A 19277-nucleotide genomic window follows, 5' to 3' on the forward strand; every position below is an offset into this window, starting at 1 on the left:
TTGTGAGGGAATACAAAGGTTTTATTTTTGTTCCATGTCACCTTATGGGCTCCGTAAAAAAGTGATCCGTGATAGTTAAAGGTTCATGAGATATTTGGATTGTACATTCAAAACTGCCTGAGAATTTAGTTTCTGGTACTCGTTTACACTGCCAGACCCAGAGGTTTTGGGGCTCCCTAATGTTGCTAATGGTGTCCGTTTTTGGGATGTCCTTTGTCATTGTTTTGCTTTTGTGTGCGATGTCATAGTTTACTTCTCTCATCCACTAATTTGTTCGCTAGCAGCCAATCACAGTGATCAACTGTCACTGATTGCTGACACTACCGTATTTTCACGACTATTCGACGCACCGTACGGTTGGGCGCAGTCTCATTAATGGGTGACATTACTGTATTTTACAAATAGACAGACCGCACTGTACCAATGGATGCAGTTTTACAGTGGTAAAACATACGCCAGCTTAAACATACGGCATGCATGCGGTGCACGCTAACACGTTAGCCTTAAGCATACGGTGGCATGCCAAGACATACAGATACAAGCTAAAAACACATTTTTAAAAAGGCAACGAAAGCAGAACTGAGTTTGGGTGTATTTTATTTAGCCATCGTACAATGTTCTCACGTTTTTCGATGAATCATCACCCAGAAATCCATCAAAGTCCTCATCCTCTGTATCAGAAGCAGAGGACTGCACATCCCAGTTGTCATTGAACGCATCACACGCTAGTGTGAGTTGCTACGCATTGCCGAGCGGAAAGAAGGAGCAGCAACAGCAAAGTCAACATTTCTCTCGTGTGAAGCTTTCCCACATTTGAAAGTAAAGAACAGAGCGAAACATGGTGGCAGCGCGCGTGTGTGTAGAAAGAATTGAACAATTGTGCAAGTACCGTAATCCATCAAAAACGCCGCGTTCCCTCTCGTTGTTGCGTATTGTGGCGTAACTCGCCCAGCGCTGCCTCTCACTCTTTGTAAAGTTGTGTTTGCCATCGATCATCCATTGTTCCCATGCCGTTCGCAACTTTACTTTGAACGCCCGGTTGATGCCAATGTCCAGCGGTTGGAGTTCTTTAGTCAAGCCTCCGGGAATAACGGCAAGCTCAGAGTTCATTTGCTTGACTTGGTTTTTCACCGCTGCTTTGAGATGGGCACGCATGCCAAAAGCATAATCGGTGGTTTTAAATTTGAATTGAGCTTCGTAGGCGCATCTCTGTCGAATTTATTTTCAGGGGTTCTTAGAAACCAAAACCGGAGTTGCTTTGCAACAATGCACATTGCCACACTCTATACAGGTGTTGGTACCTGCTTGCGGGGTCCCTTTAGCGTCCACTTACACGCCCACCCTTCACCATTGGCGGACTGCTCCCCAGCTTGCCTGTCCTCTCTCTCTCTCTCTCTCTCTCTCTCTCTCTCTCTCTCTCTCTCTCTCTCTCTCTCTCTCTCTCTCTCTCTCTCTCTCTCTCTCTATATATATATATATATATATGTATATATACACGCCCACCCTTCCCTGATTGGCCGACTTCTTTCCCGCATCCCTGGCCACAGTCACTTCCGCCTTTGCTCTATATAAACAGCGTGTCGGCTGTCAGTCAGATTTTGGAACTCGGCGCATACAAAGGATGCACCATAAGGCGTCCTGTCCATTTTGGAGAAAATTTAAGGATTTTAATGGCGCCTTATAGTCGTGAAAATACGGTATTTTGATGGCTGCGATTGAAGGCTCATTCATTCAAATCCAAAAAGCACAGTGACAAAACTAATCTCTTCTATTTTTTTTAACAATTCTAAATGTTGCTCATTAATTTGTTCCTGCGTGCACTATTAGTCTCTCTGGCAAAATTGGTATACGGGTGCCGTTGATTTCAAGAAACCATAACTGTTGCTGGCCATGTTGGCTGCTTGCTATTGTCTAAAAGTTTTGATTCAAATTGATTGTAAGAAAAAAAATAACACCTTTTACTAAGGACAGATAATTTTAGAGTTCAGATCAATTGTAAATATATTGTTCAAATATTCCTTCAATACTAATCAACTATCGTGGAGTATCAGCGGATCTAAGAAACTGCATTTATATGACAGTAGTAAGCAAGTCAAAGGTATCATGATCTTCACTAGATGTCAGGATGGGCAGAGATGGGTGGCTGGGCTGTGGGGACTGTAGTTCTGTGTCTGGCTGAAAGGCTTTGTTTTTTTCAATCTTGCTTTGTTTTAGTGGAAGATGTGGTTTCATCTGACTGCAACGAGTATAACTAACCATGCTTGTGATGTTGGTTGAAATCTCAATAGCATCCAGGCTTCGTATGTGATTCTGCCAATGGATTTCTTTACTCCAATCTCCCCCTACCCCTGTGTATTGTATGTGTCGCCTCTTTGACAACTCTTTTTGAGAAGCTCCAGATGGCCCGCTGAGTATCCAGCCACACTCCATGGAGCCACAGTGACTGGGTGGGGATTCACAGATGATCACCCAAAGGAATCACAGAAGGGAGATCGCACTCAAGGCTGTAGGGGGAAGGGAGAGGGAGTGACACTCAACCACCTGCTTTTCAATAAAACAAGTTCAGGTTCTAAGAACACAGCAAGATGAGATTTTGAGAGAAATCAGTGTGTTATGTATTTGCCTCTCTCTCTCTCTGTCTCTCTCTCGAGCTCATGAAACACGAGCAGCAGAGCAAAATAACTCGCCACCAGTGAATAATAAGTAAGTTCATGAAATGTGACGAATGCGATGGAGCTCTACATGAAACGCCAATGAGAGAGGCATCCTAGCGTGGCAAATGCTACATCCTAATACCAACATTCACCTTGTGACGGCCCAGAAGGACGCAGTCACGATTGTGAACATATTTAAGTGTGGCGATGAGCGAGGCTGGTGCAAAAAGACACATGACTCACGTACAGCTGTCACTCGGCCTATGAGTCAAAGTTAAGAAAATGACATGTTGAGACTCACTCGAATGGACAGGTGAACATGAAACCAGTGCAAAACATAACACATTTTTTTGTTATAAGTGAGCATTATTTCACAGCATTTATATTGTCAAACATGGACAAAAAAAAGCAATCACCCCTCCACAACCCATGGACAATTTATAGTCTTGCGGGCAATCCCAACTTCTCATCTTATTGAACATTTGTTGCGGTTTGCCGTCTCACGTCAGTTTCATCTCCAATTTACTTCAGCCTCCAGTCAGTTGACTAATGCAGTTTAAAAAAAAAAAGGAAGTTCCTGCACGGCTGAGTGATAAAGGTCTCTCAAGTGAGAAATCGGACTTCTCACTCTCGCCATTAACTTTGATGGCCATTACTTTTCTTCTTGCTAGCCTGTGTTGTATTTTTTGCCCCTACCATGTCAAACATACACATTAAGAAGCAGCTGAAAAGCCTAACTTGGTCGAGTTGAATGCTTCAAATTTTCATGAGTATTGTGTGTGTTTGTGTATTTGTATATGCAGGGGTGTGTACACGGCTTTGTATGGGCAAAACCTTTTTATCCGCCTCTGTCAGGAAAGAGCGTTTGAGTGCTTTCTCCTTGTGCTTTTCCGCAGGGACCATCTTGCTTGAGAGCAAAGAAACTTTCAAGGAGCTTTTAACTACTTTTCCGTTAAAACTATCCTCAAAAAGGCTTCTCTTGAGCACAAAGCTAATTGAATTCAGACATCTGAATCCAGGAGGCCACCTACTCAATTACCCATTTTTTTCTCCTTTTCAGCACCCAGCAATGCTTATCATTTATTTTTTCTGTGGTCTATTCTTGCGTACTGTGGGCAACGTGTATGAGACATGTTAGTTGTAGTAGAGCCATGACTCAAGTGTCCAATTTTGGCCCATGTTCTCAACAGAGCATAAAAAAAGGCAATGGTTCTAAATCTTCCTCATGCTTCTATTTTTAATATTGATAACATTAAGTTTTTGTTTTTTGTTGTTTTTTTTGAGGAGGAGATTTTTGCATAAAATGGGCACAAATGCAAATATTTTGAATCTCACAACAACAACAAAATAGCGGGCTTCAGCCACCTGAACTACTCTGCCTCACGCAGGTTTGATGGATCGAAGTCTCCTTACACCACTCGCTTGACATTTTACCTACAGGTTCAAAAACAATGATAAAATAAGGAAAAAACTAACATCAATTTATTCTGTCCTCTAAACTCTGCCATCGCTCAATCATTCTCTCTGAGTCTGCGTTTTGTCCGACCTGTCCAAAATGGGGCCTGAGATGTCGTAAACATAGGCTAACTCAGTGATCTGAATCAAATGACGAGGAGAAGAAAGAGGAGGAAGAGTGATGGGTGCCAAGAAAGGAGCACAGTAGTAAACACAGGCTTGAAGGGCAAGAAGTTTCATTTATTTATTTATTTATTTTCAATTATTATTTTCACTTGGGTTTGACAGGTTGAAGTCTCCTTTGGACAGGCCCTTCTCTTAGCCGGGAGCAACATTTATGGGATGAGACAAGCCTCCCATATCCCAAGATAGCTGCTTCCTTTGAGAATATCTATCTCAAGATCCTTCCAACAGCATTGGAATGGTGAGGCCAATTGTTTTATTTTTGTGGTGGGGACTGAGAACATTGAGCTCACTGAATCCCAGCCATTTTTCACTGGAGCAACCCCCTGAATCCCAGCCGTTTTACTGGATTTTAATTGATTTGCAAGGCCCACAGATTATTGTGTTCTCTTCTCTCTTCTTTCAGCTGAAAGAAAAAAATGTGTTTTCGTTCCTTGGCCATCAGCATTAGAAAATAGCTAAATTTATTGAGGTTTCCAGTTTCTGAGGGGAAAAAAAACTGAGAAAAAGAAAAAGTTTTATAAAAGCATGCATTTCAAGCATCATTTCAAGTACGGCTCTATTTTTTTGTAACAATTTAGACAGCTAAAGAAGACTTTCCTTTTACAAAACATAACACCTTGAAAGGGCTTTCAATAAATTATTTATCTGCATGTGATTGAACTGATTAAATGAGCTTTGAATAGAAGTGAAACAATGAGTTCAGTGAGTGTGTGCCCATGTTATGTTTGTATGTCTAAGTGCACCGTACATTCATGTGTGCTCGTGCGTGCATTCATGTGCATATGAATCTTCTCCAACCTCCCATTTTTTGCGAGTGCATGTGTTCCCCTTTACAATGCAATTAATGCAATTAATGCATGTGTGTGTCTGTGTGTGTGTGTGTGATACAAAATAAAGCAATTGCCCTGATATAAGGACCCACATCATGTCACTGCATTCTGGTTTTACCTTACTAAGGCACCTTCGCTGGTGGCGTGGCTTTTGCGTGAGGTAGACGTTGTTCGTGCACACAGACCTTCTTTTGATTGCCGTCGAGTACTTTTGTGCAGACGCAGGGACGTGCGGTCAGGGGAGGCAGGTGAGGCAGTGCCGCACTTCTGAACGCGCATTGCATTGCGCAATCATCACAAACTGGGTTGATACATGCAACTGGCACGTCCTGCTTGCCGTACATCTGCACATCAGCAATATAAATTTGCAGATACATTTATTTGATCTGCTTTTCCTAAGTCTTGCTAATGTTTTTAAACCATTAAAGTTTAATGTTTTTTTGGTGACATATTTAGATTTGCTGATGGGAAATAAAACCGCAGTGAAAAGGCATAGGTTGCGGCAGATCGTTCTCTGCCGCAATTAAGAGGGCGTACGTGAGCAAACAGGTACGTTGCGCTCTTCTTCTGTGCAGAGGCGCCAGGCGAGTCAAGTGCGATCCTTTTTTAAATTTGCTACGTCGGACAGCCAAAATGGAAGAAAAGGATTATATATCGAAGCTTAAAAACTTCTCAAAACTGGACTTTCAGTCAAAAGTGGACGTGATTAACACAGGTAGACCAACGCCGGAGCGAAAAGGTTTGCTTCAAACTACGGGACAGCCCGGACAACTTTTCAAACGGAGTGGTACAGCCGAAAAGAACGGTAATGTGGCTGTCCTTCGAAAACCCGTCTTTACTGTTTTCCCTGCCTTTTGTTCTCAATTTGTCTGGATATTGTGATATGAAAAGCGCAAGGATCGATTTGGCATTGAACGAACAGCGGAGGTTCAACGTTAGCATCCGCAATGCCAAGGTAAGGGAAAACCGAGAGATTGTGAAAGACCTCATTCATGCAACCTGCTTTTTCGCTAAACGGGAGTTGGCATTTCGTGGTCACGACGAGAGGGCAAGCTCTTCTAATCGTGGCGATTATGTAGAACTATCACATGCTTTTGATGAGAAAGATGAGAGGTTAGCTAGACATTTGGACTCATCCAGTGTGCTTTCTGGCTTGTCCAATAGAATACAGAACGATATAATTGAAGCTTTCGGTGATGTGATAATAAATGATCTAAAAAGGGACATCAATGCTGCCCCATATGTTTCCATAGAGTTGGACGAGACTACGGATATCACAAAGCACAGATCTGTCATTTTGCGCTATGTTGCCAAAAGTGAAGTGGACTGTGGTGATGGAAGCATTTTTAGGATTTGATGATGTAAGTGATGATAGGCGAGCCCCTGCTGTAGCTGCGTATGTCTTGGAAGTGTTGGAGAAAACCGCTGTGTTAAAAAACTAGTAGCGCAAACCTATGATCCCGATCGCTGGGACAATGATACTCAAATGATGGTCACTGGATATGATCGATGGCTGTCAGAAGCATCGACATGCTTTTTAATGATGGCATATATGAGGGCATTTTCAGTGAAACTGATGCACTTTTTAGAGTGCTGCAAAACAAAGTCATGGACATTGGATATTGTTGTGCGCAAACCCACGACACCATCCGAGTTGTTGAACGCATGAGACGAGACTTTAACACACTGTATGAGCGATTTGAGCAGAAATGCAGCACACTTGGCCGAAACAACAGTGGAAGAAATCAGTCGGTCAGAGATGAGAGAAAACAAATGTTCGACAAGATTATGGTCAACATCAGTGTTCAGATGAAAGCTAGGTTTGATCATTTTGTGAGCTAGCTTTCCTCGGTTTGGTCGACTGTACAAAATTTAATGAGATGTCACAACATTTTGATGACACCAAACTGCAGAGACTGTCAAAATCTTATAACAAAATAAATTAGTCTAAGAAAAATACAATAGAATATTGTATTTTTACCCATGGGGTCAAATTTTGGATATGAAATAACCAGTAGCCAATTGAATAAGCTACTGTTTTTGGTTGATACATTTGTAAATCTGACACTAAAGGAGTCGGTGCCTCACCAACCATGAACTTTACCGCACGCCACTGTGCAGACGAATGCGTCCTGCTTCTTTTGGCAATTCCATCTCCCTTGTCATGGAGGAGGATTTCCTTCCCCAAAAGCAATCCTCACGCCTTAATTGTTTTGATTTCTCCGTCACTACTGGTTCGAAGGCACTCCCCACTAACTTTATGCTACTCCACAACTCCGCCCATGCATCCTTACATTTCTATTTCTACTTTTTCTGCAGCATGATCGAGGCTTATTCCGAACACGGGCTGCCACCCGTTGGACACGCTTTTAAATGATTTCCAACGCAGATGAGACGATCCTGAGACCCTGTTATGCATCAGACCCTTCTGCACTCTGCAACGCAATAAATAAATAAATAAAAGACAGACCATGGGTAGGCTGTCGTAGTGGCTTTTCTTTATAACTCGATCTTTTACACAACGTTGAAAATCGCACCATTGGCTTGAAACTACTATTACTTTTTTCATGCACATAAACGGATTGGAAGATGTGACAGACAGGTGTGTCTACTGTTTTGATGATTCAAACAATAAATAGTGCTAAATCCCCATGCTAAGACTTGGTTTTTGTCTGTGAAGAGCCAATAACCAATATGAAAACCAGAGATCCTTTTATGAATGTAAAATGAGTCATTGTTAATGTGAGAGAAGACGGAAAATCAATCCGAGCCATTGCACAAACATTGGCTGGAGCCAGCCATTTGGAATGCCCGGGAGACAAAATAAATCACTAGTGAATCAAACTGGCAGAATAAGAAAAACAATAACAGAAAATAAGACTCTAAAATAATTGTGACATCAGCAACAACCTCCAGATGGTAAGAGTGAATAGATCACAATCTACAAAAATACAGAGCCAACGCCAGAATATGTGAACTATTAACAAGAAGAAAGGAAGGCTGGGCTACAAATTTAAAGAAAATACAGAGCTGAGCATTTATGGACTGATGTGACAAATTACCTTTACTAAAGTGAAAGAAAGGCCAAAGCTTGGACGGGGCAGGCTTGGGCTCCAATCACAATTCGAAACACAAGCTTATCAATAGGCGGCCCGGTAACCCAGTGGTTAGCACGTCGGCTTCACAGTGCAGAGGTGCCGGGTTCGATTCCAGCTCCGGCCTCCCTGTGTGGAGTTTGCATGTTCTCCCCGGGCCTGCGTGGGTTTTCTCCGGGTGCTCCGGTTTCCTCCCACATTCCAAAAACATGCGTGGCAGGCTGATTGAACACTCTAAATTGTCCCTAGGTGTGAGTGTGAGTGCGAATGGTTGTTTGTTTCTGTGTGCCCTGCGATTGGCTGGCAACCGATTCAGGGTGTCCCCCGCCTACTGCCCGAAGACAGTTGGGATAGGCTCCAGCACCCCCCGCGACCCTAGTGAGGATCAAGCGGTTCGGAAGATGAATGAATATATACATACAGTACATATATATGTCATGATTCGGTTTAGGGACCAACAGGTGGCACTGTAGGGCTCCCCTGGTAGCTGCACACCTGTTGGTCATTTTGTAATTAGTTGTATAAAAGGACTCCTGCCCGAACACTCGGTGTCAGGTCATTGTTGCTTCTTGCTACTGTCATGTTTGTTTGTTTTATGTTTGTTTGCTGCAATCAGGTTTGTTTCAGTCATGTTTTGGTTGCTATTATGTTTTATCTTCAGTCATGATTTTTTGTTTGTTACTTTGGACTTTGTTTGCTTAGGATTTAGTTTTCTGTGTTTTATCAAAACACTTCTTCAAATACACCCTGCTCCTCTCTCCTGCTTGCTTTTTGGGGTCCACCACCACCTCGCAACGTGACGGAATGACCCGACCACCTGGACCCCGCAGGTACTACGGATTGGTCCCTGTTCCACCATGTGCCTGGCGGAGCGCGTCTGCGGCCGACACCCCTTTCCCCTTTCAGGCAGCGCTGGTGATGCGGCTGTCCTGTTTCGTCTCGTCAAGCCGCGTCTTCGGTGGGCCGAGGCTCGTCACGTGTTTGTTGGAGTTGAGTCCCATTAATGTCGACGACGAGTCGTGCCACGTCCACGCCCACGTCAGGCCAAGCCCCTGTTCACGTCCAGCTGTTCCTTGTCCCCCGTTACGTCGAGCTCAGGCCACGCCCAGCCAAAAGGATTGCCGTGGCTTTTGTTCCTCTTCCCTGGCGAGGTGAAGGCCACCGTCGCTTATCGTTCCTGCATTTCGGCGAGGCGAAGGTCGCCGTCGCGTTTGTTCCCGTTTTGCAGCGAGGCAAGGATTGCTGTCGCTTTTAGTTCCTGTTCCCTGGCGAGGCAAGCTTTTGAACAATACACTTCTTCAAATACACCCTGCTCCTCTCTCCTGCCTGCTTTTTGGGGTCCACCACCCCCTCGCAACGTGACAATATACACACACACACACACACGCGTTTTCAATGATAGATATGTATTTTTTACTGATTTAATTGATCCAATCCTCCCCAGCCGTTGTTTGGAAGCTGCTGGTGCTCCGTTGTGGGCAACACAACCAGGAGCTGAGCACGCTCAACTCTGCAGAGATAATCGTTTACTCCAGGAAACATAGTTCATCAGAGCTGGCCCTCACGTTTTCCAACGTTCCATTGCTAACTAGCAAGAACTTCAAGGTCCTGCAAGTGGGAGACCAACATTAACTCCATCATGAAAAAGGCCCAGCAGATGATGTACAAATGACTTTCTTCTGCTGCTAAAGAAACATGACCTGGATGGCCAATGGTTTGGGTGGTTTCGCCCACTTGGGGTGTAGTTTTGTTTTTCATACCAGGTGAGGTTGGTGCATCCCAATCAAAACTTATGAACTGATGAAGCCTTCTCAGATGTCAAGCGAACCATCTTACAAGACAACCAGAGCAGTCCATTTGCAATGAATTCAATGCTCTGAGAATGGATGACCTGGATGAATGAGAACATTCACAAGCAAGCATGGTCTGCCACAGAAGCTTGCTGAGGTGGTTCTATACAGCAGTAATTGAATCAGTCCTGTGTTTCATCCATCAGGCTGATTTGGTGATGCCGCATAGGAAGACTATCCCGACAGCAAGGGACATTTAGGACTGCCGAAAAGATTATAGGTACTCTGCTGCCCTTCCGTTAGAAATATGACAAAAGGCAGACAAAATTCTATTGGACCCTCCACATCCTTTTCACCACCTCTTCCAGCTCTTTGCTCAGGTTGGCGCTATCCAACTCTGCACATGCAAACCAGCAGACATTCCTAAAGCTTATTCCTTCTTGCCATGAACTTCCTAAACAGCCAAATTGTTCACATTTCTGATGTGACATATGTCGGTCGGTCGCCGACAGTTGCCCAATTTGCACACGAATGACGGGAAACTTAAAAAAAAAGACGGAGTAAGCACTGGCGGAAGTGGGTTTTTCGTTCATCACAAACCGGTTCAACTGCCGACAGCCCTGCCGATACATCACTGAAAAACGCCCGTTTTGCTGACGCAAGCGCGGTTAAAATAACAGGACAGACTGACCATTGGACAATTGAAGTTTGGTTCTGCTTGGAAAAAAAAATGGATTGACAATGACAGGCGATAGACCGGCATGATTTCGTGAATTGCCCACATCTTAAAAACATTTTACAGTCATCTTTATCAGCATTATTGCACTACTGGTATACTTACACTGCTCAATGACTCACTGCACCGACGTATATATGTATATATAATTGCATATATTTTTGTCACAGTTGCTTGTTCACTTGGGCTCTAAAACTAACAGACTTTCTTGGGTGTTTTTAAACAAACATTAAAGATAATTCTGATTCATGTGTGAAGTTGGATTGTGCTTGCATGCATGTTAGGTTTATCTGTAAGTTGTTGACGTGTTTTTTTTTTTTTGTGAACGACAAGCGCCATACTGTAGAAAAAGGGATAGATGGTGTTCGGAATAAACTGTGCTTAGAATGTGTGTAGACTGCACTGAACACAACAACACAGAGACAAAGCGTGAATTTCAGAAATCCGTTTATAAAACAAAAGTGGTTGTTATTTCGAATCATATTCCATTACATAGTCTGTGGAAAGAGAGGGTCACATCATCCTTCTATTTTTCTCTACCATGTCCCATCCACATAGTCAAAGAATACACATGGAGCAGGATGTAAATGGAAAGGGTGTAAAAACAATTAACAGTCACGACAACGTGAAAGGTAGGCCGAAGGATGTGCAGCAGCTTTCTGACAAAGTCGCCAACAAAGAAACAACAGCAAAAAGACGTGTTTGGTCTCGGTGCGGCAAACCAAAGAAAGCGAGCCAGCTGGGGACTATTTGCCAGTAAGAAAAATTTCGGCAAATACGTTAGTCATGGCAAGTGGAACTCAGATTGAGCAAATCTTTTCCCTCGTGAGGCAAAATGACTGCAGACCACACGGCAAACATTTTATGTATCATTAAAGTGCTTGCCACCTGTCGTTTATTACAATTAGGGAGGAAATACAAACACTTACAGGGACAACGAGTATGTCGTCATGGCATTGTCTGGTGAAAGGAATATTTAATATGAAGCCCTCAAAAGCAGAAGCAGCAGCATTTGCAACTTCTTCAAAGGCCCAACATCACTTTTATTTTTCTTTAAACACAATACCTTCAAGATTCATACACAAAGAAATACCACTTTTTCACCACATGAACTTCCCAAAGTCTACAATTAATGATAAACAAATGTAATCATGTCTGTCGCACAATGGAGACAATAGCAAACAGGCTTTCATGTCTGTACATTTTCCACCAAACTGGATTCTAAAGAAAGCCATGCTGCTCCTTTAAAATATGAACAATTTGTCCCAATCACAATGACATTGCTAAAATGAAATCAATTTAACAACAACAAAAAAAAAAGACATTTCCACACAATTTCTTTTTACAAACATGTATGAGAGCCTCACTAAAAAAGTACAATTTGAAAAAAGAGAAAAAAATCAAAATTTTACAAGACAAAAGTGAAGTGTGGGTAGGGGGGAAACAAAACAAAACAAAAAAAATAAGCCAACAACAGACACACACGGTACTTTCAGCACACTAAAAATGCTCTGATAGACCAACACCATCATCAGCTCGAGCTGCTGAACACAATTATGCTTACAGGCTTTATTCCCCAAACGTTCCAAATTTACTGTTGAAATGTTATGCCTTTCATTCTCACAATTTGTACTTTTTTTTCAGTGTGGCCCTAATACTTTGGCATGAGCTGTTTTAGTTTATTGGATGGTTCAAACAAGAGGGGTGTGGGGTGGGGTGTAACATGTAACATGTCATGTAACAGCTGGTTCATGTTTCACTGTTAACTATTAGACGTTACAAATGGTAAAGGCCCACTGATGTCAAATGTTAGTTAAAACATTGCCTGCATAGTCAAGAGGTTTTCTGGTGGTCACAGTAAAGCCTTTGGGAGGAGTCCGTCCAGATATTTACGACCGGTCCAAATTTCCAACACTTTGTAATGCAATTAAATTTAAAAAAATAAAAAAATCCAGTTTTCACTGGTCGTATTATCCATTTCAATGAGAAACTGCTGTTTTTTTTGGGTCATACTTTAACTTACCGCTGTGTGTGGAATCAGCACAAATTCATTCATATTTTTGAAATTATTCCAAATATGATTCCAACTGCACATCACTGAGATTTTCTACCTTATAGCGTATGCCAATAAATGTGGAACTGCCAGAATAATTAATACATGTTTTAAGACGGCAAATATAATTGAACTCAATGGCACTTTTTTGGAAAGAGGGGGCATATTTTGAGGTACCACTGAATTTAAATGTAAAATCTCCAAATATCCAAATGCACATAAATGTATTTCTATTTTTGCCCTTTTTTTTCTTATGGGCCATACTGGAAGTGCGATGGTGGTTGGAGGCCTACTTACTGACTAAGACAAGCAGCATCTTGATTCTTAACTCATTGCTTGTTTTTGGCAGCATCTGCTTACAGTTGGGGGCAGCGAGCGAGTGGACCGTGCCACCCCAGGCATGAATACATGAATATGCGATGGAGGCTCTGTTCCTGAACTGTGGCCACAAAGCTCCAGGCGACTTCTCCACTATTTTGAACACCAACAAGCATCAGACGCATGTTTGTTTGAATGTTTAAAACTTCATTAACTGGGAGATGCTCTTGAGAAGCAACTGCGTCGGGAGAGCCCACCAGGGAGAGCTAGCACTAATTTGCTGTCAACGACGCATATTTCCTCGGTAGATTTTGCATACTTTATATAATTTTTTCCCCTCGCCTTGTTTTTTAAATGTATGCATAAAATATGCCATGTGGCTTACTGTAGCCCAAAAACATAATTCATTTTGTTCTGTGTTATAAGATGCAAGCTGTTTAGAAGATTAATTAACCAAGCATTGTTTTAATGCACCGGTACTGTTTCAAGGGGGGGAATGAATGGCTGTTTTAAATGAAAATATTACAGAACGATTATGGTTACACCGTAACAACCCCGCTATCCTAATCATCTCTGAAAGGACCGAATCAAAAGTGAATAAGGTCCTTGCTTTGATATAGAAGAATAAAATGTTTAAAACATGTAACGGTGGAGCACTGAGGACCGGAGTAACTAAAACATGGACTTCAGGGAACAACCTATGATGGAAATCTATCAAAATGCTAAAAACCCTTAAATGTATAGAATATCGAATGAGCATTTAGACAAAACAACAACCATGGATCATATACGGTGTCGCTTTGGATGTTTTCATAAGAACACCTTTTAGACGATTACAAACAAAGTCTTGTTGGTTTTTCTCCCTTGGTGTGTTTGGTTTTACTCAATCACTGCAATGAGTGCAGCCCAAATGAACTGTCCAAAGACAACCTCGGAGACCTTCCAAACGAACGGTGGCATGGTTTGTTTGCAAAGAGGAAGTGATTTGACCACAAACCGGTCCAAACGGGAGAGAAGAAATCATCTTTAGCATTAGGATGGTTTAGCATGTATGTTGCTACCAGAGCATAACATTTTCTAGACAATCACAAAAGCCATAAAAGAAAAGGGTGTTGTTTCTTCCATGTTATGTCAAACCAAGGAGGGGATATTTTGAAACCCCACAAAATGATTCGGAGAAGTGCCTGTCAAGTGGGCAACTCTGCTTGTTTAGTGTACACAGAGGTTTAAGTGAGTGCTCAACAACACAAGAGTAAGAATGGTTGTCAGGGCACTGCTCACTAATGATGCCATTCCTCTTTTAAAGCCAGGTGGCACAAATTTCTTCTTACACCCATTCAGACGGGAAAAATTAAACTTATTTCAGCAGTTCATTTCAATTGTTTCTTATGTAGTATTCTCATGTCTTAATATGGTGAAAATTGGGGTTTCATTCACTGTTAAAAAGTTATCAAATTACAATATTTAAATATTTCATTTTGCGTGCAGTGAATCGGTATAAGTTTAAAATTTTGCACTGAACTATAAAAATGAGCTAAGTTTTCGACAAAGTGCACTAGCTGCCAGACTAAATAATTTGACGGCCATGTTGACAGGGGTGAAGTTCCAGTCAAGTTCAATACATGGTCATTGAAATGACCATTTATTCGATTACTATATATATATATATATATATATATATATATATATATATATATATATATATATATATAAAAAATCCTCATCTCACCCCTCGGGTGGTGTCCGTCCCTCATTCAGCTCGGGTCCTGTACCAGAGGCCAGGAAGCTTGAGGGTTCTGCGCAGTATCCTTGCTGTTCCCAGCACTGCACATTTCTGGACTGAGATGTCCGATGTTGTTCCCGGGATCTGTTGCAACCACTCATCTAGTTTGGGGGTCACTGCCCCGAGTGCTCCGACCTCCACAGGCACGACTGTCACCTTTACCTTCCAGGCTCTCTCCAGCTCCTCTCTGAGCCCTTGGTATTTCTCGAGTTTCTCATGTTCCTTCTTCCTGATGTTTCCATCACTTGGGACCGCTACATCCACTACAATGGCTTTTCTCTGCCCTTTATCTATGATCACGATATCTGGTTGGTTCCCCATTACCATCTTGTCAGTCTGGACCTGGTAGTCCCACAGGATCTTCGCTCTGTTATTCTCCACCACATTCGGAGGTGTTTCCCATTTTGACCTTGGGGTTTCCAGTCCATACTCCGCACAGATGTTTCGGTAGACTATGCAAGCCACCTGGTTGTGGCGTTCCTTGTGGGCTTTCCCTGCCAGCATTTTACACCCTGCAGTTATGTGTTGGATCGTCTCAGGTGCCTCTTTGCACAACCTACACCTTGGGTCTTGTCTGTTGTGGTATATCTGGGCCTCGATGGCTCTGGTGCTCAAGGCCTGCTCCTGAGCAGCCAGGATGAGTGCCTCTGTGCTGTCCTTCAGGCCAGCCCTCTCTAGCCACTGATAGGCCACTTCAGTTATGGTCCAGTGGTACATCCCATGTAGGGGCTTGTCCTCCCATGATGGTCCCTCTTCCAGTGCCTCATCTTCTGTTCCCCATTGTCTGAGACATTCTCTGAGTACGTCATCCGTTGGAGCCTTCTCCTTGATGTATTCATGGAGCTTGGATGTTTCATCCTGGACAGTAGCTCTCACACTCACTCGTCCCCGGCCTCCTTCCTTTCGGCTTGCGTACAGTCTCAGGGTGCTGGATTTGGGATGGAACCCTCCATGCATGGTTAGGAGCTTTCGGGTCTTAACGTCCGTGGTCTGGATCTCTTCCTTTGGCCACCTTATTATTCCTGCAGGGTATCTGATCACTGGCAGGGCATAGCTGTTTATTGCCCGGGTCTTATTCTTGCCATTGAGCTGGCTTCTTAGGACTTGCCTCACTCGCTGGAGGTATTTGGCCATAGCCACTTTCCTTGTTGCCAGTTCGAGGTTGTCATTGGCTTGTGGTATACCAAGGTACCTATAGCCGTCCTCAATGTCTGCTATTGTTCCTCCAGGGAGTGAGACCCCTTCAGTGCGGACTACCTTTCCTCTCTTAGTCATCATCCGACTACATTTCTCAAGCCCGAATGACATCCCGATGTCGCTGCTGTAGATCCTGGTTGTGTGGATCAGGGAATCTATGTCCCTTTCGCTCTTAGCATACAGCTTTACGTCATCCATGTAGAGGAGGTGACTGATTGTAGCTCCATTTCTGAGGCGGTATTCATAGCCTGTCTTGGTGATTACTTGGCTTAGGGGGTTCAGTCCTATGCAGAACAGCAGTGGGGAGAGTGCATCACCTTGGTATATGCCACATTTGATGGACACTTGGGTTAGTGGCTTGCCATTGGCTTCAAGTGTGGTTTTCCACATCCTCATCGAGTTCGCAACGAAGGCTCTTAGGGTCCTGTTCACCTTACTCCAAGCATTCAGTGATCCATGTATGTGGCATCGAGTCAAAGGCTTTCTTGTAATCAATCCAGGCTGTGCACAGGTTGGTACGTCGGGACCTGCAGTCTTGTGCGACTGTTCTGTCAACCAGGAGCTGATGTTTGGCTCCTCTGGTATCTCTACCAATGCCCTTCTGTGCTTCGTTCATGTATTGATCCATGTGTCCACTTATCTTAGCCGCAATGATGCCTGACATGAGCTTCCATGTTGTGGAGAGACAGGTTATTGGCCCATAGTTGGATGGGGATGCACCCTGCGAGGGATCCTTCATGATCACGATCGTTCACCCTTCGGTTAGCCATTCTGGGTGAGTCCCCTCCCTCAGCAGCTGGTTCATTTGTACTGCTAGGCGCTCATGGAGTGCTGTGAGTTTCTTTAGCCAGTAGGTGTGGACCATGTCCGGGCCTGGTGCTGTCCAGTTTTTCATATCTGAGACTCTTTCGTGTATGTCTGCCACTGTTATGGTAACTGGGTTCTGTTCAGGGAGGTTGCTGTGCTCCTCTCTCAGGGTCACCAGCCATTGTGCACTGCTGTTATGTGCAACCTCCTTCTCCCATATGCCTTTCCAGTACCTTTCAGTTTCCAGTCTTGGTGGGTCAGCTCTGTTGTTAGGACCCTGCCACTGAGCATACACTTTCGCAGGTTTTGTTGTGAACAGCCTGTTTATTCGTCTGGCCTCATTCTCTTTCGTGTACCGCTTTAGGCGACTGGACAAGGCTTGGAGCCTTTGTTTGGCAGTTTCGAGTGCTTCAGGTATGGTCATCTGGATGTACCTCTCGGGTATCGGCCTTTTCATCATACCTCTCTGGGCCTCCGTCAATTGACTCACATCTTTCCGAGCCGCCTTGATCTTCGCCTCCAACCGTCTTTTCCATGGTGGGTAACGTATCTCATGGCTTCCATGGTTGCTCTTATAGTCTCCAGGATCACTGATGCTGAAGCGTATATCAGCTCATTGGTTTGTGTGATCGTTACGATAGGGATTGCCCTCAGTGCTGCATTCACACTTTCTATGAGACTTTCAGATGGTACTTCACATAGCCGTTGTAATCGGTTTCTAGGTTGCCCATCTTTCATTCTCGCCATGATCTTAGCTTTCAGGTCAGTTTCTGCCTCGCTCAGCATTTCATTCATTGGGGCTTGCCTCCCAATCTCTTGTATGACCTCCTCCTCTGATCTGGCAGCCTGGGGCCCTTTACCATGGAACCTGCGTTGTACCTCATCAATCTCAAGTTGTGACAGCAGTTGCCGTTTGTGCATGTTGGAACACTGAGCTACTAGTTGTTCCGTTGTCAACCGTGACTGTGGGTTTCAAAATAACCATTTAGCCCACATTCTCTGCATGTAACTCCTCTGACTAGGGTTGCTTGAGTAGTAGCATTCCAACAGAGCCATGTTATCGCATCTCGCCCATCTCCGCTTTGTTCCAGTAGCCCATTTTTCATCAAGGTGCTCTGGTTCCCCAGCACCTGATGCAGACCTTGTTTGGCCGGGCGACGTCTGAGCCTGTCATTCGTTTTATCTCTCATCATTGTATGAGGTAGGCATTAGCGTGAAGGATCTTGCACAAGGATGGTGTTATGTGCTCATTTTTGCCCCAAGCGGGATTCGAACCACCGTCTCCCGTATGCCAAACCGATGCCTTACCAACTGAGCTATCCAGCCGCTCTCTCGCAAAATGTGATCATTTAATAAATAAAATAAACATTTCTGAAACATGGATGGACTGCATGGATTGCAACAAGGTTTGAATGTATTACTGTGATAAACGAGGGTTCACTATATTCACACTAGCACTTTCCTTGCACCAGAAGGAGCCGACCGAGCAGGTACAAAAAAGGGCTTTTCAAAGCAATCACACTCACTTACCAGATAGTCTCACATAAATACTCTGCCATAAAACTCACCTGAAAAAATGGAATTGTGAGCAATATGTTAAGCCAAAGCAAACACAGCACTGTAAAAAATAAAAATAAAATGTATGGAGTCAAAATGAAACCGTGGAATCACATACTATGTAGTATCGGCATGGGCAGCGGCCAGCTCTGGTAGCGCTGTGGGATAACTCACGCCAACTCTCACAGGTAAAAGTCAGTTGTCTGTGTTTGTCTCTGGCTTCTTCCAACTTGGCAGTTGAATTTCTTTTCAAAAAGCAAGTGTGTTTTGGTAAAAGCACTCAATGTTTTCTTTGACATGATGAATTCAAAGTCCTTGGTGTTTTCGTAAGTAGCGGAGCCAGACGAAACATTTTTTTTTCCAATGATTTAAAAGAGGACAACATTTAAGAGTAATTGATATTAGTAAGGCATGAATGACTTTTTTGTTTTTTTGTGTTTTTTTGTTGTTGTTTTATTTATTTTTTGTTGTTTTATTTTACTTTTTACTTGAGTGTGCGACAGGGTGGTGGGAAGTCGTCCGGGTGGCCTTTGGCGCTCATCATCAGCCTTGCGGAGAGCATCATCGGGCAGGGTGGTTGGCGTTGTGACGTGAGCGGGATCTTTCGAGGACTGCACGTCGGTTGTCTGATCAGAACAAAAAGAAAAATCAGAACCACAGAACGAGTGGAACGTGTGCTTCCTCTTCATACAAACAGAACACCAGTGCTCAGATGCAGATGCAAAATGATGGCACAGAAGCAAATCAAAGCCATTCACAGCAAAGTTGCTGATGCAAATAAACACTGATGATTGAATGTTCACTTGATTACGACAA

General features: G+C 43.4%; 1 protein-coding gene across 7 annotated transcripts in view; it reads right to left on the reverse strand.

Moving 5' to 3' along the window:
- Window positions 1-11176: 11176 nt before the first annotated feature.
- Window positions 11177-19277, reverse strand: part of diaph2 (diaphanous-related formin 2) — a 471059-nt gene continuing 462958 nt past the window's right edge. For all 7 annotated transcript variants that reach the window (XM_052073363.1, XM_052073392.1, XM_052073354.1 and 4 more), the window contains one exon: window positions 11177-19087. In XM_052073363.1, the coding sequence (XP_051929323.1) occupies window positions 19023-19087 (65 nt within the window). In that variant the 3' untranslated portion in view covers window positions 11177-19022. The remainder of the gene's footprint in view (window positions 19088-19277) is intronic.

Source organism: Hippocampus zosterae, chromosome 1 (assembly GCF_025434085.1).
Source record: "Hippocampus zosterae strain Florida chromosome 1, ASM2543408v3, whole genome shotgun sequence".
Taxonomy (NCBI): domain Eukaryota; kingdom Metazoa; phylum Chordata; class Actinopteri; order Syngnathiformes; family Syngnathidae; genus Hippocampus; species Hippocampus zosterae.